The sequence below is a fragment of the Hyperolius riggenbachi genome, chromosome 5 (genome assembly GCF_040937935.1).
Source record: "Hyperolius riggenbachi isolate aHypRig1 chromosome 5, aHypRig1.pri, whole genome shotgun sequence".
Taxonomy (NCBI): domain Eukaryota; kingdom Metazoa; phylum Chordata; class Amphibia; order Anura; family Hyperoliidae; genus Hyperolius; species Hyperolius riggenbachi.
In genome coordinates this window covers 445,844,737-445,870,931 of record NC_090650.1, presented here as the reverse complement: position 1 = coordinate 445,870,931, position 26,195 = coordinate 445,844,737, and the positions used below count along the sequence as shown (strand labels likewise).

General features: G+C 50.7%; 1 protein-coding gene across 1 annotated transcript; it reads right to left on the bottom strand.

The window, feature by feature from the left end:
* Nucleotides 1–16,416: 16,416 nt before the first annotated feature.
* Nucleotides 16,417–24,762, bottom strand: LOC137519495 (mucin-22-like). Its single transcript, XM_068238451.1, has 2 exons — nucleotides 24,665–24,762; nucleotides 16,417–20,626 (listed from the first exon to the last, which is right to left on the bottom strand). Exons 1-2 carry the CDS (start codon nucleotides 24,760–24,762, stop codon nucleotides 16,417–16,419), a joined length of 4,308 nt encoding a protein of 1,435 aa, XP_068094552.1.
* Between the last annotated feature and the right edge of the window lie 1,433 nt (nucleotides 24,763–26,195).

Sequence of the window (26,195 nt, the reverse complement as noted above, 5' to 3'; positions counted from 1 at the left end):
ACGTGGCCCCTGCGGTCCCGTGGCCGGTACTACTGCGGGAGCGAGATGGGGGTGCGCACAGGGGCAAACTGCGCATGCGCAATGCGCACTGACTGGCCAAGCTAACTGGGCTTCTTCCGAGCAGACAAGGATGCGGAGGAAGACGGCTCGGGGGTGATCAGTGTGAAGGGGGCTGGAGGAAACTTTTATATTTTTACGTCTACGAATGGAGGCCAATATGTCTATATACTGTGTCTGAGTTCTCGTTATTAGAATGCCTCAGTCCTGGTCTATATTTATGTCATTATTGGGGGTCCTTTAGAGAGATTAGAGGGGCGGAGCTAGCCCAGGGAGTAGGCTGACATGGAGTTGCACCAAGAAAGGAAAATTACAGAAAGTAAGTATCAATTTTCCATTTGTATTATTTTTTTTACATTTTACAGCCCTTAGGATTCCTTTTACACTTCTCCTTTATCCACAAGAGGGCGTCAGAGTATTGCAAGCAAGAAGAATTGCCATAAATTGGGTTTCCAACTTTCCACACCATTATTTTTATTATCAAACTTTATGTATAAATATTACACAGCACTGCACTATAGATGGGGAGACATTGCAACAGTGCTGGGCCGAAATTACGCATTGTAATTCAATGTAAATTTACGCGTAAGCGTTATGCGTAACTTACGGTCTTACGCGTAATTATTTACGCGTAAGCAGTAAAGTGGTATCGTAATTACACTGTCTACCGTAATTGCTAGGCATGCGTAATTTTACAAACACTTACGCGTAATTTTACCCGTAATTACTAACGTAAAAACTCCCCTTTTCTAAGAGTAGCCAATCCGTCAACATCCTAAGCAACCAATAGTATCTTCTCCCGCCCTTCAGTATAAGCGTATGTTTTGACGCATACGAATGATATGTACGCAATAACTGTCACATTGACGGCTATTGCGTACATATCGTCAGTATGCGTCAAAAAATACGCATTAATGGGTATTACGGCACTACGCATAACATCGTAGTGTAAGCGCCTACATTACGGTATCCTTACGCGTAACTGCGTAAGTTTACGCGTAATTACAGTGATGTAGTACCGTAGATAATTTCCTACGCCGTAACCGTAATTGCGTAATGCGTAATAGCGTAAAATTACGCGTAATGATCCGTAAGCGTAGATTTTTCCATTACGACCAGCACTGCATTGCAGCATTAGGGCAAACAAGGCTCTGCTGCTGATGTATCCCTATGGGATTATTCTCACTGCAGCTTTTACGATTTGCATAAATCACAAACATGCTGCATGCAGAGCTTTGGGGGCGATTGAGTTGTGAATCTCGTTCTGTTGAATAGGAATCCCAATGCAAATTGCAGCAAAATCGTGATTGCAGTTGTGATTTGCATTCCGCGTGTGAATAAGCCCTTAAACAATGTTAACCACTATCCGACCGCGTCACACCGAGGGGCGTGGCCGCGGCTGCAGCACCAGGACCGCCTAAGGCCAAACGGCGTAAGGTCCCTTGGGTGTGTTTTACAGGAGATCGCGGGCGCATCTCCGCTACGTCATCAGCCTCCCAGCGGCGATTGACGCTAGGACACTGTTAGACGTCTATTTACACAGTACAGCGCTGCCATCTACAGCAGCTCGGTGTGGGGGACAGCCGTGTGTGGGGGACAGCCGTGTCACTTGGCTGTCCCCCTGGGACACAAGAGAGCAATCAGCTATCATTGGCTGAAGCCTATGACAACTGATCGCTATCATAGGCTGGCTAAGAGAGGGAGGGAGGGCTGGGAAAATTAACTATAAAAAACAATCACTGATTTTTTTTTTTTTTTTAAAACCATATTTTATAATATTTATAAAAAAAGAAACAAACCCCCTGGGAGCAATCACAGCCCACTGACAGCGAGCTCTGTTGGTGGGCAGAAAGGAAGGGGAGGAGGAATCACTTGCAGACATGTACCGCCCTGCAGCTTGGCCACAGGCCCCGTTCACATTCGAGCGGGAATCGCGCGATTCCCACTCACCGCAAACCGCCAGTGGTTTTTAAAACCGCTTAGGACATGGTTGCTATGGCAGTGTTCTCACTGCCACGATCGCGGGCTTTTTGCGATTAGCGATAATTACATGCAGTGTTTTGGCGGCGATTCTTGAACGATTGCAGTTAGCATGTATAGAAACGCTAATTGCAATTGTTCCAAAAACGCTACAGTGTCCAGTGATTTTTCTGCGTTAATCACAGAAAAATCACTCAAGGAAAACGCTAGCCGAATCGCTAGCGTTTTGCAATTTTAGATATAAATGGGCCCTAATTAGTGGAAAATGGCCTGGTCTTTTGGGTGGTAAAGCCTGTAGTCCCTGAACAGTGACATTACAGCATTATGGACAGCCTGATGGTGTAACAGCAAAGTGTAATATCCTTGTGGAAACAGCCTATCAAGTTCTTCGGTATAGCACACATTTGTCAGTGTGATTTCTTCTTGTTTCCATCATTCTGCATCTGCGATCGTGTTTCCTTCTTGCCATCTGGGTGCAGCAGAGCTGGATTGGCGTTTTTTACATCGTTCTTCGTTGTTCTTGGTGCTGTACCGTCTGTAGATCCGGCTGCTATTCTCAGTGCTGCACCGTCTGTAGATAGATATATATATATATATATATATATATATATATATATATATATATATATATATATATATATAGTACATATGTGGTGATTAGACACGCACTCTTCTCTATGTTGGGAGTGCACAGTGTTAATGAGATGTTACACTTCTCAGCTAAAACTCGTTTAGATTAACATTCCCGTCATGTGTGACGCATTAGGAAGGCGTAAAGTGCGTTTCCTGAAGACGATACGTTCATCGCTGCTGCCGAGGGGGCGTCGCCAGCGTGAATCCAGATATAAATAGCTGATCTGCACACCTGACGAGAGAGGTGAGAATACGTCTCTGAGATCTCCACTTTGGGCTGGTGCACACCAGAGCGGTTCTGGAGCATTTTTTAAAACGCTTGCGGGGGAAAACCACTTGGCTAATGAAAGTGAATGGGATGGTGCACACCAGAGCGGGCCATTTTTTACGCAAACGCAAACAAGTATTAAAGTATAGGAAAGCGGAAAACCGCACTGAAAAACGCCAGATCAGAGCGGTTTTGCAGGCGTTTTTGTTACAGTAGCTGCTCAGTAACTGCTTTACTGTAACAATATTTGACATCTGCTGACATCTCAAACTTGTAAGGATGTGTCCTCCCTCCCCCCCCTTTCCCCGAATTGGAATGATCGCACAGCACCCGACAATTTGCACCACACGTTATATCTCCGAGGAGGAGCCCCCCAAAACACCCTCAGTATAGGTAAGTATCCTGTTATATGTACCCCCAGTATTGGTATCTAGGTACAGTTGCCCCAGTATAGGTTGGCCAGGTACAGTTGCCCCCAGTATAGGTTAGCCAGGTACAGTTGCCCCCAGTATAGGTAGCTAGGTACAGTTGCCCCAGTATAGGTAGCTAGGTACAGTTGTCCCCAGTATAGGTTGGCCTGGTACAGTTGCCCCCAGTACAGGTTGGCCAGGTACAGTTGCCCCCAGTACAGGTTGGCCAGGTACAGGTGCCCCCAGTATAGGTTAGCCAGGTATAGGTGCCCCCAGTATAGGTTGGCCAGGTACAGTTGCCCCCAGTATAGGTTAGCCAGGTACAGTTGCCCCCAGTATAGGTTGGCCAGGTACAGTTGCCCCCAGTATAGGTTGGCCAGGTACAGTTGCCCCAGTATAGGTTGGCCAGGTACAGTTCCCCAATAAGGATCATCTACTACCTTGCCTGGGGTCCCATTCCTTAATCCATCTCTGCTGGGGCAACTCTTCTGCCTAATACTTGGGGAGGGGAAGACTGGCTACCTAACACAGTTGCATCATTTTGGTACTTCAGAATCAGAATCAGAATCATTTTATTTCGCCAAGCATGACTGGGTCAGGCCCGGAATTGAGTTTGGCACAAGGAGCGGTACATAGAAGGAAAGGCAGGAAAAACATTAGAATGACAGTAATACCTCATACACAATATAGACATACACAATATACAATCAACATTAGAACATATAGCTCAGTATTCCTCTTTCAAAAACAAAAAAACACTGCTGAAGTCTACCGCTCCTATGCAGGTGGCAGGGCGCTGATAGAGGGTGGTAGAATGTTCAGGGAGTTCAGGAGGCTAACAGCCATCGGGAAGAAAGAGTTCTTGTGTTTGGTGGTCTTGGTGGGGATGGCCCGAAGTCTCCGACCCAGTGCAAGTGGGAGAAAAAACAGTGGCCTGGGTGAGAGAGGTCACCTGCAATCCTCAGTGCCCTGGCTTGCAGTCTTGTGTTATACAGGTGGTCAAGTGGGGGCAGAGGTCTCCCAATGATCCTCTCCGCCGACCTAATGATCCTCTGTAGTTTGTGCCGGTCGCTGGCGGTGGCTGCCACATACCAGACCAAGATGGCGGAGCAGGAGATCGATTCAATGGTGGCAGTGTAAAAGCATGTTAGGATCTCCTGCGCCATGCTGAACTTCCGCAGTTGGCGTAGGAAGAAGAGTCTCTGCTGGGCTTTCTGTTGGGTTGACGTGATGTTGACTCTCCAACTGAGATCGCTGGAGATGTAGGTGCCCAGCAGGCGGGCGCAGGGCACTATGGCCACCTCAGTGCCATCGATGTAGATGGGCGGTGGGGTAGGAGCCGACTTTCTAAAGTCAATTATAAGTTAGACGGTTTTGGCCGTGTTGAGCACCAGGCTGTTCTCCTTGCACCAGTGGCATAGTCTTTCCACCTGCTGCTGGTAATCCTGGATGTTCCTTGGTGATGAGGCCGACAATGGTGGTGTCATCCGCAAATTTTACGACTTTGACAGAGTCTACCGTGTATCTGCAGTCATTTGTGTAAAGGGAGAAGAGCAGCGGGGACAGGACGCAGCCCTGAGGTGCCCCTGTGTTGGTTGTCACTTTTCGTGAGTAGATGTCCCCCAACCTGACAACTTGGGATCTATTAGAGCAACCTGACAACTTGGGATCTATTAGAGCAACCTGACAACTTTGGATCTATTAGAGAGGAAGCCAATGATCCATCGACGTAGGGTGGGGTGGACCCCAAGTGTGGCCAGAACATTCTGGAGGGTGCGTGGGCATATAGTGTTAACCTCTTGACGACCAGCTAACGCCGATTGGCTTAAACTGGTCGTCTGCGGGTTACCATGGAAACGGCCGCTCGATCGAGCGGCCTTTCCATGTCAGTTCACGGAGGGCGTCTCCGTGAACAGCCGGAGAGCCGCCGATAGCGGCTCGCCGGCAAAATGTAAACAGGCGGGGAAGAAATCCCCGCTGTTTACATGATACGGTAAGTCAGATCGGCGATCCCCGGCCTCTGATTGGCCGGGGATCGCCGGCATATGATAGGCTGAAGCCTATCCCACAATGCGCAGGACAGATATCCGTCCTGCGCAGCCCAGGAAGGTAGAGGGAGGTAAGGGGAAGGAGGGAGCGCACAAAACGCTGCGGAGGGGGGCTTTGAGGAGCCCCCCCGCTACCCACTAATGGCCGGCGGCGATCAGACCCCCCCAGCAGGACATCCCCCTAGTGGGGAAAAAAGGGCGGTAGTCTGATCGCCCTGCTGCACTGCTGATCGGTGCTGCGGGCTGTAGAGCCCACGCAGCACCGATCAGTGAAAATTCCCCTGGTCGGCAAGTGGTTAAATGCTGAGCTAAAGTCTAATAGCAGTACTCTGGCATAAGCATCCCTCCTGTCTAGATGGTTGTAGATGTATTACAGACAGATGTTAAGAGCATCATCAGTGGACCTATTTGCCCTGTAGGCGAACTGGAGTGGGTCTAGTAGGGGCAGGGTGGATAGCTTGAGGGTGGATAAGATCACTCTCTCTAGGGACTTCATGATAACAGACGTCAGGGCCACAGGCCTGTAGTTATTGAGGTCGGAGATGCCCTGTTTCTTAGGGACAGGAATGATGGTGGACCTCTTGAAGCACGCAGGGACTCTGCCCTCTGTCAGTGACCTGCTGAAGATGGCAGAGAGGATGGGGCAAGTTGCTCCGAACAGGTTTTGAGGCAGGCTGGGGACACGCCGTCGGGTCCCGAGGCTTTCCTGGCATTTAGCGTGGATAGGAGGTGCCGAACATCTGCCTCCCTCACTTCCAGAGAGAGTGAGTCCTCACTTGGGTCGCTGTGCACGGGGGCTGGGGGGGGGGGGGGAGGAGGTGGTGGGTGCCCCCCAGGCTTGGTCTGCCTTTCAAACCTGCAGTAGAATTTGCTTAGTTCTTCAGCTAATTCAGAGCTGGGTGTTGCATGTTGCGGGGGAGGCTTGTAGTTGGTGGCAGCCTTAAGCCCTTGCCATACGGCTCGTGAGTTGTTCAAGTGCAGGTTCTGCTTCATCTTCTCAGCAAACTCCTGTTTTGCGGCTCTCAGCTCTCGCTTCAGAGCATTCCTCGCCTTCCTGAATTCCTCCTGGTTTCCCGCCTTGTGAGCCGCCTCCTTACGTTTCCGCAGTAGCCGTAGCTTGTTGAAGAACCACGGTTTGTTATTCGGGTAGACCTTGAAGGATTTGGTTGGGACGCAGGAGGCCTCACAGAAGCTGATGTAAGAGGTGACGTTGTCCGCCCACTCGTCCAGGCCTGGAGCTGCCAGGGATTCCGGCAGTCATCGTGATGCAGCAGCCTGACTACCGCATTATCTTCTGGGAGGAGCCAGTGCAGGCCCCACCCCTCTTCTCCTTCATCTATAATAAATATCATTCATCCACAAGCTGAGACCACCGGACTTAGCTGCTATGTGGTATTCGCAGGTGAGTATTTGCATCTGCCACCGATTACACATTTCCTCCCAGGAGATAATTTTTCATCTTCTCTACAGAACACTTTGTGAAGCCTCCAGCAGAAGACGTCTCACGTTTCCTGAACTTTCACGAGACCATAAACTGTCCTCCGCATCGCTGCACACACAGCCGCAGGCGACGCGCGGTCTCAATGACAAAGACGAGGACAAACCATGACAGTTGTGTATTTTTAGTCTCTGGAATGTGACACACAATATAATCTAGTGTATTCCTCCTCTGCTAACTGAAGGACTGTCACATTTTACTGGTCACACCTGTCCCCAGGCACTGGCCAATCACAAGGGCCTGATTAAGGTGCCCATACATCAGGGGATACGTGGGCAGATCAACCAAGGGACAGATCTCTGAGAGATTGACCATGAGAGAGATCTGCCTGCCCACACACTGCAGATTGACTGCAGCATGATGCTGCCTCCGTCACCTGCCTGGTGTGGCTCCACGACTCCTCTGCAGATGCCTGTACCACGTGCCACGTGTGTGTGTGACGGGCAATCCCTGTAACGGCTTGTTCACACCTACGGCATTTTACGGATTTTTTTAAGCGCTGACGATATCAGAAATTACCCTGAAAGCGCGTGTGCAATGATTCCCTATGGTCTTGTTTACACCTTGGGCGTTTCCGCCTATTTTTAAGCTCCGGCAATTTGCAAGATCGCCCTGAAAGCGCTTATGCAATGATTCCCTATGGCAGTGATGGCTAATTTTGGCACTCCAGCTGTGAGAAAACTACAAATCCCATCATGCCTCTGCCTCCCCGAGTTATGCTTACAGCTGTCAGAGTATTGCAATGCCTCATGGGACTTGTAGTTCCACCACAGCTGGAGTGCCAAGGTTAGCCATCACTGCCCTATGGGCTTGTTCACACTAGGGGCGTTTTCACCTTTTTTTAAGCGCCGGCAATTTGCAACATCGCCCTGAAAACGCTTGTGCAATGATTCCCTATTAGAGAGTTCACATCTGAGCGGTTCGGTTCCGATCTGCTCAGCAAAGCGCTGCCTGGACAATTTTAGGGCGATTTGCCTCAATGGTTGGTATAGGGAAATCGCAAAGCGCTTGAAAAAACTCTTTGTATAGTGATTTCCCCGACGCTTTCATGAATAAATACATTGTATTTATTCATTTCCGGGTGAAAGAGTTCACTTCTTGACTCATGTCAGGAAGTGAAAAAAAAAATCGCTTTGGAAAAGCGCTTAGAAAAACTCTCAATAAATTGCTCAGCGCTTGTGATAGCGCTGGCGATATATGATGTGAATAAGGCCTAACGGGGGTGACAGTGGGGGAATCCAGGAGTCGCAGCAGCGTACAGGGGAGAATTTACACTGCGCACAGGCACCGGGGGAGGGGGGGAGGGACATTAACACTCGGGGGAAATCAGCTAAGTGTCATCGCGTTATTGCACGCCATTACTGCCAGGCAGCGGATCGAACATGTGGAACCGAGATTTCCCAGCATGTCAGGCAGACATGTTGTGGGCGGCACTGATCTTTTCCGATTCTATAAGAATTGGAAGTTAGGCCGGGATGCAAAATCAGTAGACGCCTGTGTGCCCACCTTCCCCTGCGAGAGACATCGGGGGCTGCTGGAGGCGGAGACTATAAGCAGGTGGTTCTGTTTAGTGCCAATTTCCCGATAGACCGTCCGATAATTGTGATTGACAGAAACGATTGTTCAGGCCTACAAACAGGTAAAAACTGAACCAATCTTATAATTACCATTGGCATTGATCTGACAAATGAATCGCCGGAACGACTGATACATCGATCGTTAGTAATTGATTAGCACCATCACTACTATCCGATCTGGCGTTTGGGAAATTGTATAGTTAATGGACACTCTTCATATGTTCAGCTCTTCATACACGAACTGCTGAGCTTCCATTTCAGATACCAGAGTAGTAATTTTACAGCTAAATTTACAATTATGTGCAAAATCCTAATGAGGAACTTCAAAGTATTGTGAAATTAACTTTGCACATAGTTGTTATTATGATGCGTAATTTTATACTGATTTGTTGTTTCAGAAAAAAAGACCTTTCTTGAAAATGTGTTTTTCATGCCCATAAATTTTCTCAAATATTCACCTCTGACACAATGATGGTGTATCACAAATGTCCACATGCTCTTTTCACTACTCAGCAGACACGTGGCGCGCCCACCGAAAACATACTCACCCAAGTTATGTGAAAAGGAGTTCCTTGAATGTCACTCGCGAAAATTATGCAAAATCAGGATTACCCACAAATTGCAATTTTGGTAAGAAAATTCATGAAAGCGAAATTACCAATTATGATCAACACTACTCTTCAGTTATTGTAAGCATTAAAAGTCTCCAGGCACCGCAGCTGTCTTTCAATCTCGCAATGTTTTAATCACAGTTTTTGAGCAAAAGTTCCACAGTCTGACAGTGGGTGCAGGGCAAGGCAGCAAGCCTGGCAACCAATTCACCCCGTGACTACACAGCCTCCGAAGAAGCGCCCACGGTGCGAAACCAGCTGCAGGCTTGCTACAGAGCCCTACCCCCACTGTAAGGGCCCACCCACTATATACAGGATTGCAGAATTTCCACACATAGCAGCTGCACAGGGGAACCACAGCCTGTCTGTAGCATGGCTTGCCGTCCAGATCGCACTTAAGTGCAGATTTATGCATGGCACGGCTAGTGATTCGGGCTGCAATTACTCAGTAGAACTGGAGCCACGGAGGAATCGGAAATGGCCGTGGCCCCCAGCGAAGCCCTTAAGGTGGCCACACACACGATACAATAAAATGATCCGATTTTACAGCAATTCGATAAATATGATCGGATCTCCCAAGAAATCGAAAGCTTTTTTTTTTCATTCGACTAAAAAATATGATCGGATTTCCCGTTTTTCCGATTTTTATCGCTCCGGAATCCTGGAAACGTTTTTTAATTTTTCGAAAGATTGTATGGTGTGTGTTAGATTGTCAATTTATTAATATACAAACCCTAGCAATTTTCTCAGAGTTTGCAATCATTTTGGGGAAAAATAGGTGCGTTGTACATTGATCATATTTTTGAAATGTCACAATCAGTCAGAAAATTGATTGCAATTCTTGAATTGAACAGATATTTTAAAAATTGTATGGTGTGTGGCCACCTTTAGACTCTCCACTAGGACTCAGTATTGCTTAATTGTTTCTGTTTATTCCATTTTGATGATGGGACTACTAGCCAGGTATGTATGTGTGTGCGAGATCAGAAACGTAGGTCAGGCAGATCTTGTGGATGCATCGGTAAGTCAGGCACCGGATCTTGAAAAGGATTCTGAAGCGGATTGGGAGTCAGCGTAGGGATTCACAGAGGGGAGACGTGGAGGCAGAGCGATGGGAGGAGTTGACCAGCCTGGCTGCCGCATTCATGATTGACTGTAGGGGGCACAGCGGTTCAGGGGTGGACATGACAAAAGGGTGTTGCAGTAGTCATGGTGGGAGATGATGAGGGCATGAATGAGGAGTTTGGCAGTGTCTGGGGTCAGAGGGAGGCCTGACAGGAGGGTGTTGCAGTAGTCCAGGCGGGAGATGATGAGGGCATGTATGAGGAGTTTGGTAGTGTTTGGGGTCAGAGGGAGGCCTGACAGGAGGGTGTTGCAGTAGTCCAGGCGGGAGATGATGAGGGCATGAATGAGGAGTTTGGCAGTGTCTGGGGTCAGAGGGAAGCCTGACAGAAGGGGTTGCAGTAGTCCAGGCGGGAGATGATGAGGGCATGAATGAGGAGTTTGGCAGTGTCTGGGGTCAGAGGGAAGCCTGACAGAAGGGATTACAGTAGTCATGGCGGAAGATGATGATGGCGTGAATGAGGAGTTTGGCGGTGTCGGGTCAGAGGAAAGCCTGACAGAAGGGATTACAGTAGTCATGGCGGGAGATGATGAGGGCATGAATGAGGAGTTTGGTGGTGTCCGTGGTCAGAATAAAGCCTGACAGAAGGGGATGCAGTAGTCATGGCGGGAGATGATGAGGGCATGAATGAGGAGTTTGGCAGTGTCTGGGGTCAGAGGGAAGCCTGACAGAAGGGATTACAGTAGTCATGGCGGGAGATGATGAGGGCATGAATGAGGAGTTTGGCGGTGTCGGGTCAGAGGAAAGCCTGACAGAAGGGGTTACAGTAGTCATGGCGGGAGATGATGAGGGCGTGAATGAGGAGTTTGGTGGTGTCCGTAGTCAGAAACGGGCAGATCTTGGAGACATTATGGAGGGGAAAGTTGCAGGATCTGATAAAGTTTTGAAAGTCTTGAGGGTGTACTAGAGGACAGTCCAGGGTGACCCCACCTAGTGTGCTTTGCAAGGAGGGTGATGTGGTAAGGTTAGGTCATGATGTTGGTCATGACACTAGTGTTTTCCACAACGGTCGGATGGAAGGAGTTTGGGCAGATGATGGGATGGAGTTCATTCTCTGGGCAGATGATGGGACTGTCTGGTTGTATGAAAATAACATCACAGACCCCAGTGCAGACCACCCGCTATATCCGTCCATCTCTGCTGGTGCCGCTGTAGCCTGACACCCCTTCCTAAGATGTTCTGCAGCAGCTGAGACCTCTCTGTTCTGACAGCGGCCCCCATAAACAGCCCATGTGACAGAGGAATATGCAGCAGCTGTCTGCCAGGGACAAACAGGATGTGTGTCATGTGACCTTAACCCTCCATCTGCCAGGGGCAAACAGGATGTGTGTCATGTGACCTTAACCCTCAATCTGCCAGGGACAAACAGGATGGGTGTCATGTGACCTTAACCCTCCATCTGCCAGCGACCCCCAGCTCACTGTGTAGAGGGGGATGCACAATGGGAGTCTTCCTGTAGGTCTGAGGGGCTTCAGAAACCATCACCTGGAAGATGCGGGTCTCCTCCGGCAGAGCGGGGAGTCTGGATGTATATGAAAGCACTAGGTGACCCCAAATAAAACTGCGTCATAGCAGATAACTCTCATTTTTATTAAGCGGGCTTTTTGGTCCTTTTCAGCTCCTTACGCACCCCTGGGAGTTGTAGTTCACTATGAGTTTTCTGGGCAATCTGTAATTTTGTAATATAGTAACCTTTTTTATAAAATGTTGCCAATAATTTACTTACGGCACATTTCGCAGAGTGCTGCTGACATCTGAAGGTGCGTGGGCCAAAACGATTGCCTCCAATTACCAATAGAGTTAGCTGCTAACGTAACCTGGTCTGTGTGCCTTGGCAGAACTGTACCAAACTGAGCGGTGCCTACAGGAGGGTGGAAGTCTTTATTTTTTCCTTTAAGCTACAGTAACAAGCTTATCTAAAAATTGCAAATGACATAAACATAAAATCCCATTTCAGATAAGATAAGGACACTATGAGCAGAGAAGGTAATTGAAGGCCCCCTTCCCTTTGAAGAGTTTACACAGTGACGTAAGCCTGATATCTAGGTGATGTTTGCTGTGGGAGGGACAGTAATCTGTAAAATAAGCAGTAAATCAATTACTGGTACACACAATGAGATTTTCTGGCAGATTTACTGCCAGATCGATTATTTTCAACATGTCCAAACTGATTTTTGATCGATTTTCTAATTAATTTTCCATAGAAGTGAATGGAAAATCAATTGGAAAATAGATCGGAAATCAGGTCAGACATGTTGGAAATAGTTGATCTGGCAGTAAATCTGCCAGAGAATCTCATCGTGTGTACTTAGCATAACACTGAGCTGGGTTGGAAAAAAAGGGCAGAAGTGATGTCACTTTTGGCATCACAGAGAAACAGTAACGATGGAAACCAGCAGAAATATTATTTTCTTTTTTTCATATCACATTTCTCTTAAATCTGACAGTGAATACTAAAAACAACAGGAAAGGTGAGCTAAATACATCATTTCAAATTGGATGATTTACTGTATATTCATTTTTTTCAGTTAATATGGAGTTTCATCTCATTATAACACAGAGGCAGCCATGGGGCTTAAAGTGAACCTAAAGCCACACCAAAAAAAAGAGATGAACTCACCTGGGGCTTCCCTCAGCCCCCAGCAGCCGATCGGTGCCCTCGCAGCTCCGCTCCGATGGTCCAGGACCCGCCGGCGAACACTTCCGGTTTGGCCGTCACCGGCCGACAGGCATGGGAACGCGAGTAAATGTCCGCGTTTCCAGCCTGTATATCGCCCCCTATGCTGCTATTGCGGCCAAACCGGAAGTGTTCGCCGGCGGGTCCAGAAGCATCGGAGCGGAGCTGCGAGGGCACCGATCGGCTGCAGGGGGCTGAGGGAAGCCCCAGGTGAGTTTATCTCATTTTTTTGGTGTGGCTTTAGGTTCACTTTAAAGTGAATCTGCGATGGTGCACTAGCGCTGATTTATAGTGATGATCAAGCAGATGCAAATAACTTCGAGTTGATGCAAATTTATGCAAATGTTTATGAAAATGTAGGCAGCTTGAACATGAACCAATCACATTTTACCTCAGCAAGATTTGATTGGTTCATTTTCAAGTTGCATACATTTGCATCAACTCGAGGTTATTTGCATCTACTTGACAATCACTACTAATTTATACTCACTCCGGGGCTTCCCTCCAGCCCTATGAGCAGCGCTGCCTCCCTCGCCGTCCTCCTCGGCCCCTCCATTCTGGTGCTATTACTCCCGGTAATCTGGTCAGTCGCCGCCAGCCACCACCGCGCTCCCGCCCCCTGGAGTGTTCCGCGCCTGCACAGCGCGTTCCAGGGGACGGGATCGCAACGAGGGGTACATGCATGGCGAAGCTGCGCATGCGCAGAAGGCCGCGACTGCCCGCATTACCAGGAATCATAGCAGCAGAACGGAGGGTCTGAGGAGGACAGCGAGGGAGGCCCCGGTGCTCAGGGGGCTGCAGGAAGACCCAGGTAAGTATAAATAAGCGCTAGTGAACCATGCAGGGAGCTGTAGTGAAAATAACATCATAAATGAAAATTGCTTTTCTCTTTACAGTACACATTTATAGATTATTTAGTTAGTGTTTTCCCATTGTAAAATCTTTCCTATCCTCAATCTGCATTGGTGACATCTTTAATCCTGTCAGGTGATCTCTGCCGAATGTTTGTTTACTGAAAGTTCTATGGTCAGAGGGAGATACTGCCTGCTTGGCAGTAGAAAACAGCCATTATTTCCCACAATGCAACGAGGTTCAAAGACAGGAAATGGTCAGTGCCATGGCCCTGTGACTGTCATCACACTGTGGGAGGGGTTACAATATCAGCCATACAGAGCCCGGTGATGATCTATTCCAGGAAAGGTAAAGATTTCTCATGGGAAAGGGGGTATCAGCTGCTGATCGGGGTGAAGTTCGGTCCTCGGTCACAGCTCAGTTTTTATTTTTGTGTCCTGATTTTTCTGCAGAAGCAGCCGTCAGAGTGCAGAGGGTTAATGTGGAATACAGTTTGCACTAATCGAATACACGTTACAATAATCCTCACACTGACACAAAGCGGAAACCTCAGCGGACCGCCAAGAGAGCAGATGAAAAGCGTGTTCAGGAAATACAGACATTCCTGCGTCCCCCCACAAATAGCATTTCCCCTGCGGAGGGAGAGGACACATCTTCTGGCCTCCATCCAAAATAACTGGAATTCCGCCAGCCTTCACCGTCCTCTCCAGAGGCTCACCAGAACGCCGCCGGCACCGGGCAGAGAAATGGCATCACCGGGGGTCTCACCTGCCACCGTCACTGGAGACCACTGTGGCTGTTCTATGCCACCAACTCACTGACTGTCCACCTGTATAGGATGAATAAGAAGACATATTGCCAACTTCCTGAGCCAAAAAACACAGGCAACCATAACAAAAGTATGCAAGAAAGGATGCTGTCTTTAGGGGTCAGTGAATAATGGCGCCCAGCGCCTATGCATAAAAATGGCGACGCATTAAAAAGATACGCTTATCGCTATTTATCGTTAGTACTGCATAATAATGGCGCACAGGGAAAAAAGAAGAAAAACGGCACACACTAACGTTATTTATCAATAGTGGCACACACTAACGTTATTTATCAATAGTGGCACACACTAACGTTATTTATCAATAGTGGCACACACTAACGTTATTTATCAATAGTGGCACACACTAAAGTTATTTATTAATAGTGGCACACACTAACGTTATTTATCAATAGTGGCACACACTAACGTTATTTATCAATAGTGGCACACACTAACGTTATTTATCAATAGTGGCACACACTAACGTTATTTATCAATAGCCCCCTACATAAGCCAAACAGCAGACGTTATTTAACTGCAAAACGATGAATGGATTTAATGTAACACTGTCAAGGTTAGGATTAGGCACCACTGGGGGGGGTCTTAGGGTTAGGCACCACCAGGGGGGGGTCTTAGGGTTAGGCACCACCAGGGGGGGGGTTTAGGGGTTAGGGATAGGTACAGAGAGGGTTCTGTGTGTTAACGGTAAATAACGATAAGGCTTTAATGCTAAATAACAATAAGGCTTTAATGTTAAATAGCGATAAGCGGCAAACGGATTAGCGGCAACATTGTGCGCCATTATTCGCAGGCGCCATTTTCAGATGGAAGCGTTTTTAGAGGGGACCCGGGAGGAGGGGGGCGCAATTTCAGTGTTTGCCATAGGCTCTATATTACCCAGATACGCCCCTGATCACAGAGGAGGGGGGGGGGGGGAGTCTAAAAGCTGGAGGGGGATCCTGTACATAATCCCATCAGTCCCATGTCATGTGACAGCCAGGGGCGGAAGCTGCATGGTGATTGGCTGGCTACACTGCCCTAGTAAACTGATGAGGAAGTAAAGACCTGTATGCCCGCAATGTTCGGGGTTGCAGGGGCAATTGTTCCACCCCAGGTTCTGCCACCCCTATAGCCTAACATCCTCAGTACAATACTCAGATGTGATAGCTCCGTACACATCAGCAGGACTGGTGACCGGGACTGTCACCCCGAGGGATGGGGGCTCAATGCTCTGGGCGACACTTCGGGGGTCGAGTGCTGTACAGACATCTCGTACCTGTTTGTTCCTACTTCTGCCTGTATCAGTCGGGTGTCAGACACGTGGATGAGCGCCAGGTTGGGTTCCTATTACATTGGATGCACAATGCTGCGCTCACAGCGCTTGTACTCAGGATAGGCTGCCATCCGCCACCTCATTCACAAATGCACCGTTGTACACCCGGTCAGCTTCAGTCACCACCCATACATCTGATTCACCTTCCACCATCACATTCGGTTCCACTGCCGTTGTTGGCACAGCTGCTCGGGTCCACTGAGGTATTCAGATCAGAGTGGCGAGAGTTGCAGTGGCAAGAGTGGTGGTGGCAGTGGTGCAAGTGGAGGTGGTCCAAGCAGCGGCGATTCGAGTGGAAGTGCAGTGGTGATTCAGGCAGTGGTGGTGCGAGTGTCGGTGCAGTGGTGGTTCAGTCAGTGGCGGTTGCATGAGTGGCAGTGGTGCTAGTGATGGTAATGTGAGTGTCATATATCACAAAAGAGATACGGATTCCGGAACTCAGAAACAGGATTCTTTTATTTAAGCACGGTGCAAAAGCAGGTTACAAAAGGTAAAAAAAGTCTGTGTCAACAGCTGTTTCGCGTGATCCCACGCCTCGTCAGGACACCCAGACCTCGTGAGTGTGAGTGTCGGTGGTGCGAGTGGTGGTTGCATCAGTGGCGGTTGTGCGAGTGATGGTGACGTGAGTGGCAATGGTGCAGGCAGAGGAGGTGCGAGTGATGGTGGCGTGAGTGGCAGTGGTCCAGGCAGCGGAGGTGCGAGTGGCAGTGGTGCGAGTGATGGTGACGTGAGTGGCAGTGGTCCAGGCAGCGGAGGTGCGAGTGGCAGTGGTGCGAGTGATGGTGGCGTGAGTGGCAGTGGTCCAGGCAGCGGAGGTGCGAGTGGCAGTGGTGCGAGTGATGGTGACGTGAGTGGCAGTGGTGCAGGCAGCGGAGGTGCAAATGGCAGTGGTGCGAGTGATGGTGGCATGAGTGACAGTGGTCCAGGCAGCGGAGGTGCGAGTGGCAGTGGTGCGAGTGATGGTGACGTGAGTGACAGTGGTCCAGGCAGCGGAGGTGCGAGTGGCAGTGGTGCGAGTGATGGTGACGTGAGTGGCAGTGGTCCAGGCAGCGGAGGTGCGAGTGGCAGTGGTGCGAGTGATGGTGGCGTGAGTGGCAGTGGTCCAGGCAGCGGAGGTGCGAGTGGCAGTGGTGCGAGTGATGGTGACGTGAGTGGCAGTGGTCCAGGCAGCGGAGGTGCGAGTGGCAGTGGTGCGAGTGATGGTGACGTGAGTGGCAGTGGTGCAGGCAGCGGAGGTGCGAGTGGCAGTGGTGCGAGTGATGGTGGCGTGAGTGGCAGTGGTCCAGGCAGCGGAGGTGCGAGTGGCAGTGGTGCGAGTGATGGTGACGTGAGTGGCAGTGGTCCAGGCAGCGGAGGTGCGAGTGGCAGTGGTGCGAGTGATGGTGACGTGAGTGGCAGTGGTCCAGGCAGCGGAGGTGCGAGTGGCAGTGGTGCGAGTGATGGTGACGTGAGTGGCAGTGGTCCAGGCAGCGGAGGTGCGAGTGGCAGTGGTGCGAGTGATGGTGACGTGAGTGGCAGTGGTGCAGGCAGCGGAGGTGCGAGTGGCAGTGGTGCGAGTGATGATGGCGTGAGTGACAGTGGTCCAGGCAGCGGAGGTGCGAGTGGCAGTGGTGCGAGTGATGGTGACGTGAGTGGCAGTGGTCCAGGCAGCGGAGGTGCGAGTGGCAGTGGTGCGAGTGATAGTGGCATGAGTGACAGTGGTCCAGGCAGCGGAGGTGCGAGTGGCAGTGGTGCGAGTGATGGTGACGTGAGTGGCAGTGGTGCAGGCAGCGGAGGTGCGAGTGGCAGTGGTGCGAGTGATGGTGACGTGAGTGGCAGTGGTCCAGGCAGCGGAGGTGCGAGTGGCAGTGGTGCGAGTGATGGTGACGTGAGTGGCAGTGGTGCAGGCAGCGGAGGTGCGAGTGGCAGTGGTGCGAGTGATGGTGACGTGAGTGGCAGTGGTGCAGGCAGCGGAGGTGCGAGTGGCAGTGGTGCGAGTGATGATGGCGTGAGTGGCAGTGGTCCAGGCAGCGGAGGTGCGAGTGGCAGTGGTGCGAGTGATGGTGACGTGAGTGGCAGTGGTCCAGGCAGCGGAGGTGCGAGTGGCAGTGGTGCGAGTGATGGTGACGTGAGTGGCAGTGGTGCAGGCAGCGGAGGTGCGAGTGGCAGTGGTGCGAGTGATGGTGGCATGAGTGACAGTGGTCCAGGCAGCGGAGGTGCGAGTGGCAGTGGTGCGAGTGATGGTGACGTGAGTGGCAGTGGTCCAGGCAGCGGAGGTGCGAGTGGCAGTGGTGCGAGTGATGGTGACGTGAGTGGCAGTGGTGCAGGCAGCGGAGGTGCGAGTGGCAGTGGTGCGATTGATGGTGACGTGAGTGGCAGTGGTGCAGGCAGCGGAGGTGCGAGTGGCAGTGGTGCGAGTGATGGTGACGTGAGTGGCAGTGGTCCAGGCAGCGGAGGTGCGAGTGGCAGTGGTGCGAGTGATGGTGACGTGAGTGGCAGTGGTGTAAGCAGCGGAGGTGCGAGTGGCAGTGGTGCGAGTGATGGTGGCATGAGTGACAGTGGTCCAGGCAGCGGAGGTGCGAGTGGCAGTGGTGCGAGTGATGGTGACGTGAGTGGCAGTGGTCCAGGCAGCGGAGGTGCGAGTGGCAGTGGTGCGAGTGATGGTGACGTGAGTGGCAGTGGTGCAGGCAGCGGAGGTGCAAATGGCAGTGGTGCGAGTGATGGTGGCATGAGTGACAGTGGTCCAGGCAGCGGAGGTGCGAGTGGCAGTGGTGCGAGTGATGGTGACGTGAGTGGCAGTGGTCCAGGCAGCGGAGGTGCGAGTGGCAGTGGTGCGAGTGATGGTGACGTGAGTGGCAATGGTGCAGGCAGAGGAGGTGCGAGTGATGGTGACGTGAGTGGCAGTGGTGCAGGCAGCGGAGGTGCGAGTGGCAGTGGTGCGAGTGATGGTGACGTGAGTGGCAGTGGTCCAGGCAGCGGAGGTGCGAGTGGCAGTGGTGCGAGTGATGGTGACGTGAGTGGCAGTGGTGCAGGCAGCGGAGGTGCGAGTGGCAGTGGTGCGAGTGATGGTGGCATGAGTGACAGTGGTCCAGGCAGCGGAGGTGCGAGTGGCAGTGGTGCGAGTGATGGTGACGTGAGTGGCAGTGGTCCAGGCAGCGGAGGTGCGAGTGGCAGTGGTGCGAGTGATGGTGACGTGAGTGGCAGTGGTGCAGGCAGCGGAGGTGCGAGTGGCAGTGGTGCGAGTGATGGTGACGTGAGTGGCAGTGGTGCAGGCAGCGGAGGTGCGAGTGGCAGTGGTGCGAGTGATGGTGACGTGAGTGGCAGTGGTCCAGGCAGCGGAGGTGCGAGTGGCAGTGGTGCGAGTGATGGTGACGTGAGTGGCAGTGGTGTAGGCAGCGGAGGTGCGAGTGGCAGTGGTGCGAGTGATGGTGGCATGAGTGACAGTGGTCCAGGCAGCGGAGGTGCGAGTGGCAGTGGTGCGAGTGATGGTGACGTGAGTGGCAGTGGTCCAGGCAGCGGAGGTGCGAGTGGCAGTGGTGCGAGTGATGGTGACGTGAGTGGCAGTGGTGCAGGCAGTGGAGGTGCGAGTGGCAGTGGTGCGAGTGATGGTGGCATGAGTGACAGTGGTCCAGGCAGCGGAGGTGCGAGTGGCAGTGGTGCGAGTGATGGTGACGTGAGTGGCAGTGGTCCAGGCAGCGGAGGTGCGAGTGGCAGTGGTGCGAGTGATGGTGACGTGAGTGGCAGTGGTCCAGGCAGCGGAGGTGCGAGTGGCAGTGGTGCGAGTGATTGTGACGTGAGTGGCAGTGGTGCAGGCAGCGGAGGTGCGAGTGGCAGTGGTGCGAGTGATGGTGGCATGAGTGACAGTGGTCCAGGCAGCGGAGGTGCGAGTGGCAGTGGTGCGAGTGATGGTGACGTGAGTGGCAGTGGTCCAGGCAGCGGAGGTGCGAGTGGCAGTGGTGCGAGTGATGGTGACGTGAGTGGCAGTGGTGCAGGCAGCGGAGGTGCGAGTGGCAGTGGTGCGAGTGATGGTGACGTGAGTGGCAGTGGTGCAGGCAGCGGAGGTGCGAGTGGCAGTGGTGCGAGTGATGGTGACGTGAGTGGCAGTGGTGCAGGCAGCGGAGGTGCGAGTGGCAGTGGTGCGAGTGATGGTGACGTGAGTGGCAGTGGTGCAGGCAGCGGAGGTGCGAGTGGCAGTGGTGCGAGTGATGGTGGCATGAGTGACAGTGGTCCAGGCAGCGGAGGTGCGAGTGGCAGTGGTGCGAGTGATGGTGACGTGAGTGGCAGTGGTCCAGGCAGCGGAGGTGCGAGTGGCAGTGGTGCGAGTGATGGTGACGTGAGTGGCAGTGGTCCAGGCAGCGGAGGTGCGAGTGGCAGTGGTGCGAGTGATGGTGACGTGAGTGGCAGTGGTGCAGGCAGCGGAGGTGCGAGTGGCAGTGGTGCGAGTGATGGTGACGTGAGTGGCAGTGGTGCAGGCAGCGGAGGTGCGAGTGGCAGTGGTGCGAGTGATGGTGACGTGAGTGGCAGTGGTCCAGGCAGCGGAGGTGCGAGTGGCAGTGGTGCGAGTGATGGTGACGTGAGTGGCAGTGGTGCAGGCAGCGGAGGTGCGAGTGGCAGTGGTGCGAGTGATGGTGACGTGAGTGGCAGTGGTCCAGGCAGCGGAGGTGCGAGTGGCAGTGGTGCGAGTGATGGTGACGTTAATGGCAGTGGTGCAGGCAGCGGAGGTGCGAGTGGCAGTGGTGTGAGTGGTGTGGTAACATGTGGCGACCAGCCTAGTGTGAACAGACCCTGTTCCTTCTCATAGGTTTCCATTGATTCCTTCTGCATCCACTTTGTTGGCGATCTGCGTCTGCAAATATCGCAAACTGTACATCCCTGCATTCCTCTTGTCAGAACGCCACGAACCGGCTGGTGTGAACAGATTCTATTGCATTGCATAGGATACATTCGCATGTCTGCCGATCCACTACGATAAGCTGGAGGGTTTTACTGAACCCAGCTGAGCGTTATGTACAGGATCCAGAATAAGCAGTGGATGAAATGTGCACAGAGCTAATCAGTCAAATAAACTACCCAGCAGGTGGACTAATGAATGAATCTGTCAGCAGAGGCGTAACTACAAGAGAGAAATAGTGCAGTGATGGGGGAATAACCTTCTTCCTCCCTGATACAGGGACCACCCCTGCAGAGCACTGCGAGGAATAACTTCCTCCCTCCCCCCAATTACAGGGACCACCCCTACAGAGCACTGCGAGGAATAACTTCCTCCCTCCCCCTAATACAGGGACCACCCCTGCAGAGCATGACGGGAAATAACCTTCTTCCTCCTCCTAATACAGGGACCACCCCTGCAGAGCATAAAGGGGAATAACCTTTTTCCTCCTCCTGATACAGGGACCACTTCTGCAGAGCACGATGGGGAATAACTTCCTCCCTCCCCCTAATACAGGGACCTACCCTGCAGAGCATGATGGGGAATAACTTCCTCCCTCCCCCTAATACAGGGACCACCCCTGCAGAGCATGACGGGAAATAACCTTCTTCCTCCCCCTGATACAGGGACCACCCCTGCAGAGCATGAAGGGAAATAACCTTATTCCTCCCCCTAATACAGGGACCACCACTGCAGAGCATGACGGGGAATAACCTTCTTCCTCCCCCTGATACAGGGACCACCCCTGCAGAGCACGACGACGACTAACTTCCTCCCTCCCCCTGATACAGGGACCACCCTTCCCCCTGATACAGGGACCACCTCCTCCTGATACAGGGACAACTTCCTCCCTCCCCCTGATACAGGGACCACCCCTGCAGAGCATGACGGGGAATAACCTCCTTCCTCCCCCTAATACAGGGACCACCCCTGCAGAGCACGACAAGGACTAACTTCCTCCCTCCCCCTGATACAAGGACCACCCCTGCAGAACACGACAAGGACTAACTTCCTCCCTCCCCCGATACAGGGACCACCTCCCCCTGATACAGGGACCACTTCCTCCTGATACAAGGACAACTTCCCCCCCTGATACAGGGACCACCCCAGCAGAACATGACACTGTCCCCAGGGAATAACCTTCTTCCTCCCCCGATACAGGGACAACCCCTGCAGAACACGACAAGGAATAACTTCCTCCCTCCCCCGATACAGGGACCACCCCTGCAGAACATGACAGAGAATAACTTCCTCCTTCCCCCTGATAAAGGGACCTAACCTGCAGAGCACGATGGAGAATAGCTTCCTCTTTCCCCAATATAGGTACCACCCCTGCAGAGCACAATGGGAATTGACTTCCTCCCTCCCCCTGACACAGGGACCACCTCTGCAGAGCATGCTTGTTACGGCTGCAGATAGTTCTAATGGCCTCGCTGTTACAGGGTATGGTGGGTTACAATGGCCATTCTTATTAGGATGGATGGGGCCCACAGACAATGGGTTACACCGTCGGGGAGGGGGAGTGAGGGGGGGGAACCTCATGAATATTTGCTGCAGAACTCAATTTCCACATCTGTTTAGCCCTGTGCAAAGTTTCAGATTCGCCTCTTCAAATTTCAGAGGTTGTAGCGTAAAATAAAACCAGCTAGACAAATTTCCTATGACATTGCAGAAGACACTGCAGGCAGCAGGAGCTGTGAGGCTGAGGTCTGGTATTACCTTACAGAAAATTCACATCACCATCAGGAACCTCAGAAAGCTGATAACACCCATGCCTGGTACACACATCCAACTTTGACTGCCCAATCATTCTCCATGCAGTATGAGCTCACCTACACAATCTGCTCATAGTAGTCACAATCTGTTGGCCTTCATACTACATGGAGACGGTACAATCGTCCAGTAATTAGCCAATCACAATTGCCTCATCACTCTGCACTACCCTCTGCTGGTACTGAGGGGATCCACGGTCATTTCTGACAGCGGTGAGGGCAGATCCAGAACAAAAGCAGATCTAGAGGATTCTGGTGGGATTTTAACTCTGACTTGGTACACATTTGAGGTGTGTATGGGAACAGAATCTCCAGCCATCCTCCTCCATCATTATTCATTCATTTTGGATCCATTCCTGGGGTGGGGTGCGGCGATACAAAAGGCGAAGATTTTCTGATCCTGTGCACACCTCTGGGGCAGAGGAAAGTCCTACAGACTTGAATCCTTCACCCAGACCGCAATGAGCATATGTCCATAGGCTGTAGACACACTGTGAGTGCTTTTTGAGCGTGTTTCTGACCATCAGAGCTTTCTGAGCGTTTTTTAAAAAACGCTACCATTGACTTTCATTGAAATTGTGGTAAAGTTAGAGTTCTGATGCTTTTTATTACATCTATTTATATTTGGATTTATATTTGGATTAACATTGATTTTTGCGACACCTCCCCTCAATTACGTTCAGTTTAGTCCACTCTAGCTCAACTTTACAAAAAATACTCTGGTGACCTTTATGAGTCAGGCTTAACTCCACATCATGATTTTAGATCAAGGCAAAAGAAACAACAGATATGTGATATTACATCGAAGATAGGATAATTTTAGGACAGTTTATTGTTTGTTTATTCTAGGTTTGACTAATTATTCGAACTACCTTCTTAAATAAATAGTCTTACATAGTTATATTTTTGTTGCTACATGTTAGACTATAACACACTTTGGATATAATTATACTACATTTCTCCAGATACTACCTTTCTTGATCTATGTGATACTGGTTTTTAGTAGCAAGTGTGGTTGATGTGACAGCTTTTCCCATCATCTGGGATCTCTATAGGGCAGTTTTAATCCCCCATTTCCCAGATGTCAGGACAATGTATAGTCTTGTTTAACCGACTAAACCAACCACATGTTGATACCATAGAAATGTACCCCATACCTTTATTATTTTTCCAAAGCCGAGCATTATTATTGTTCAGAGACGTTAGTTTATAGATCATAAAGCAAAATTTTGGAAACTTACCTACTTACCAATCAGACCCATTGCATGATTATACTATTTCTGTAACACTAATTCATTATAACTTTTCTGATTGATGTTATTAGTGATTATTACCATACCTCAAAATATGTATCCTACTTATTATGTAGCTTGTATCTGATGTTGTCAAAATGTAAATGTTTGACTGTTTCTTTTTGAAAATCTTTGAATAAAAAAATATTGAAACCGAAATTGTGGTAAAATTGCCATGATCACGAAGAGCACCTCCAGAACATGCCAGAGATATGTACTGCAGACACACCGGTGGGGTTAGAGCTTAATCCCAGGACAGAGACCAATAATACTAGACAAATGATGTCTCCGACTGTCACAATAGAGAAATCATACTGTATGTCCTGTTTCAGATCCAAAACATACTGGAGGTATTATGTTTCCATCACAAACAAATCCAGAATACACGAGAGGGAAGAACAGATCTAGATCGATCTGCAGGTATTAAAATGTCCTCCATGCAGTATGTCCGTGACATATTACATTGATGAAACCTTTCTGTAGACGTGAATCATGAATGATTATATTTCCATACCAGCAAGGATTCATTTGGAGAAATAACTGTAGGTCTCCTTTGGGGGCTTAAGAGATTAATAGTCCACCTGGGGGCACGCTAGGAACACACTGTTGGAATAATCTCAGTGGTCTTGTCAAGAACCCTCTGGTGAGATTGTGTCTTTCAGATGGCCTGAGGACCCCCCTGGAGATCTAGACTTCCCCCCTCTACAACCACTGGCTGGAGATAGGATGGTCAAGCAATGGAGTAATGACATGCGATGAATAAGTGATGGAGCTACACCTGACTAGAGGAGTCTTGTTAGGCCAGCAACAAACCAGGTGACAGTTTTGCATGGCTTCTCCAGGACAGAGAGGGTAAGCTGAGCCCGGCCTGAGAGCTGCAGGTGGAGGTGCTGGTCACAGCTGAGGGGCATGATGGGAGAGAGGACAAGAAAGAGGACCTACTGGTCACAGCTGAGGGGCATGATGGGAGAGCGGACAGGAAAGAAGACCTACTGGTCACAGCTGAGGGGCATGATGGGAGAGCAGACAGGAAAGAAGACCTACTGGTCACAGCTGAGGGGCATTATGGGAGAGCGGACAAGAAAGAGGACCTACTGGTCAAAGCTGAGACGCCCCAAACGCGGCTTGATAGACAAAACGGCACTTGATTTGGCCTGAGGAAGTGGGCTAGATCTCACGAAACGCGTTGCCTGTGCTTGTTTATTGTTACATTTCGTTATCCAAAGTGACTTGTTGTCTATGAGGTAAGCCACCTCCTCCTTTCAAATGTTATTGTTTTTAAAGTGTTTTATACACCAACTGGGCGCCTCTTCACCTCCTGTTGTACCCTACTCCCCCGCTCCTCAGTGAGGGGAGTTCCACACACCTAACCCTAGGTGGAATTCCACCACCCCATAGGTCCAGAGTTTATGGGATTTTTCCAAGAGAGCGACCACCTCCAGGATTGCTGGTATACCTGAGTGGAGTCAGGTTAAGATACTCCACCTGCTTAAAGTGGTCGGTTGCCCCTTGTGCAAAAAGTTGTTTTTTACTGTACAGGGAAGCGATTTAAGAGTGATTGTGTTTTGTGATTCTATAACATTGAAATGCAATCGCTCCAGAAATGCTGCATGCACCATCAGCAAATCGCTAATCACTGGCGATGGCTACAGTGTGAACACTGCCATTGACTTACATTAGCAGCAGCATTTTGCTGATCGCCAGTGATCAGCAAATCGCTGAAAAATCACCCAGTGTGAACTAGTCCTTAGGGTTTTGTGAGTTAACCAGCGAGGAGGGGGAAGGGTGTGTTTGGGGCTGGAGGCTATTTGAATACCCTCCCTGGGTGCAATTTAGCCTAGAATCCAGAGCTGTGGAGTCTCGGAGGCGGAGCAGATTTAGTACCTGGAGTCAGAGTCAGAGGTTTCACAAACTGAGGAGTCTAATGGTGGCTAGAGATGTGGCGAACGGTTCCCGAACTGTTCGCCGGCGAACATCTCCAAATCCCTGGGGCTCTTACTACTTCCGGGTCGCACTGACCCGGAGTAGTACGCCTGCGCTGCCCGGCGGAGCGAATCCTAGATTGCGCTCCTGTTGCCGGACACTTTCTGCGCGTGTGCGTGACGTCATGAACGACGTCACACTCATGCGCAGAGAGTGCCCGGCAACAGGAGCGCAATCTAGGATTCGCTCCGCCGGGCAGCGCAGGCGTACTACTCCGGGTCAGTGCGACCCGGAAGTAGTAAAAGCCCCAGAGATGTTCGCCGGTCGAACAGTTCGCCGCATCTCTAATGGTGGCCATTAATGATGCAATCTTTTTCATCCAATCTTACCATTTCTATGTAGTATAAGGGTAAATTGAGTG

Excerpts from the sequence above, each read along its gene's own strand:
- LOC137519495 (XM_068238451.1), bottom strand. The coding sequence starts at position 24,762 with ATGCCCCTCAGCTGTGACCAGCACCTCCACCTGCAGCTCTCAGGCCGG. Across the intron at positions 20,627-24,664 it reads CCATGCAAAACTGTCACCTG|GCTGGTCGCCACATGTTACC; the intron begins GTTTGTTGCTGG and ends TGTTCACACTAG.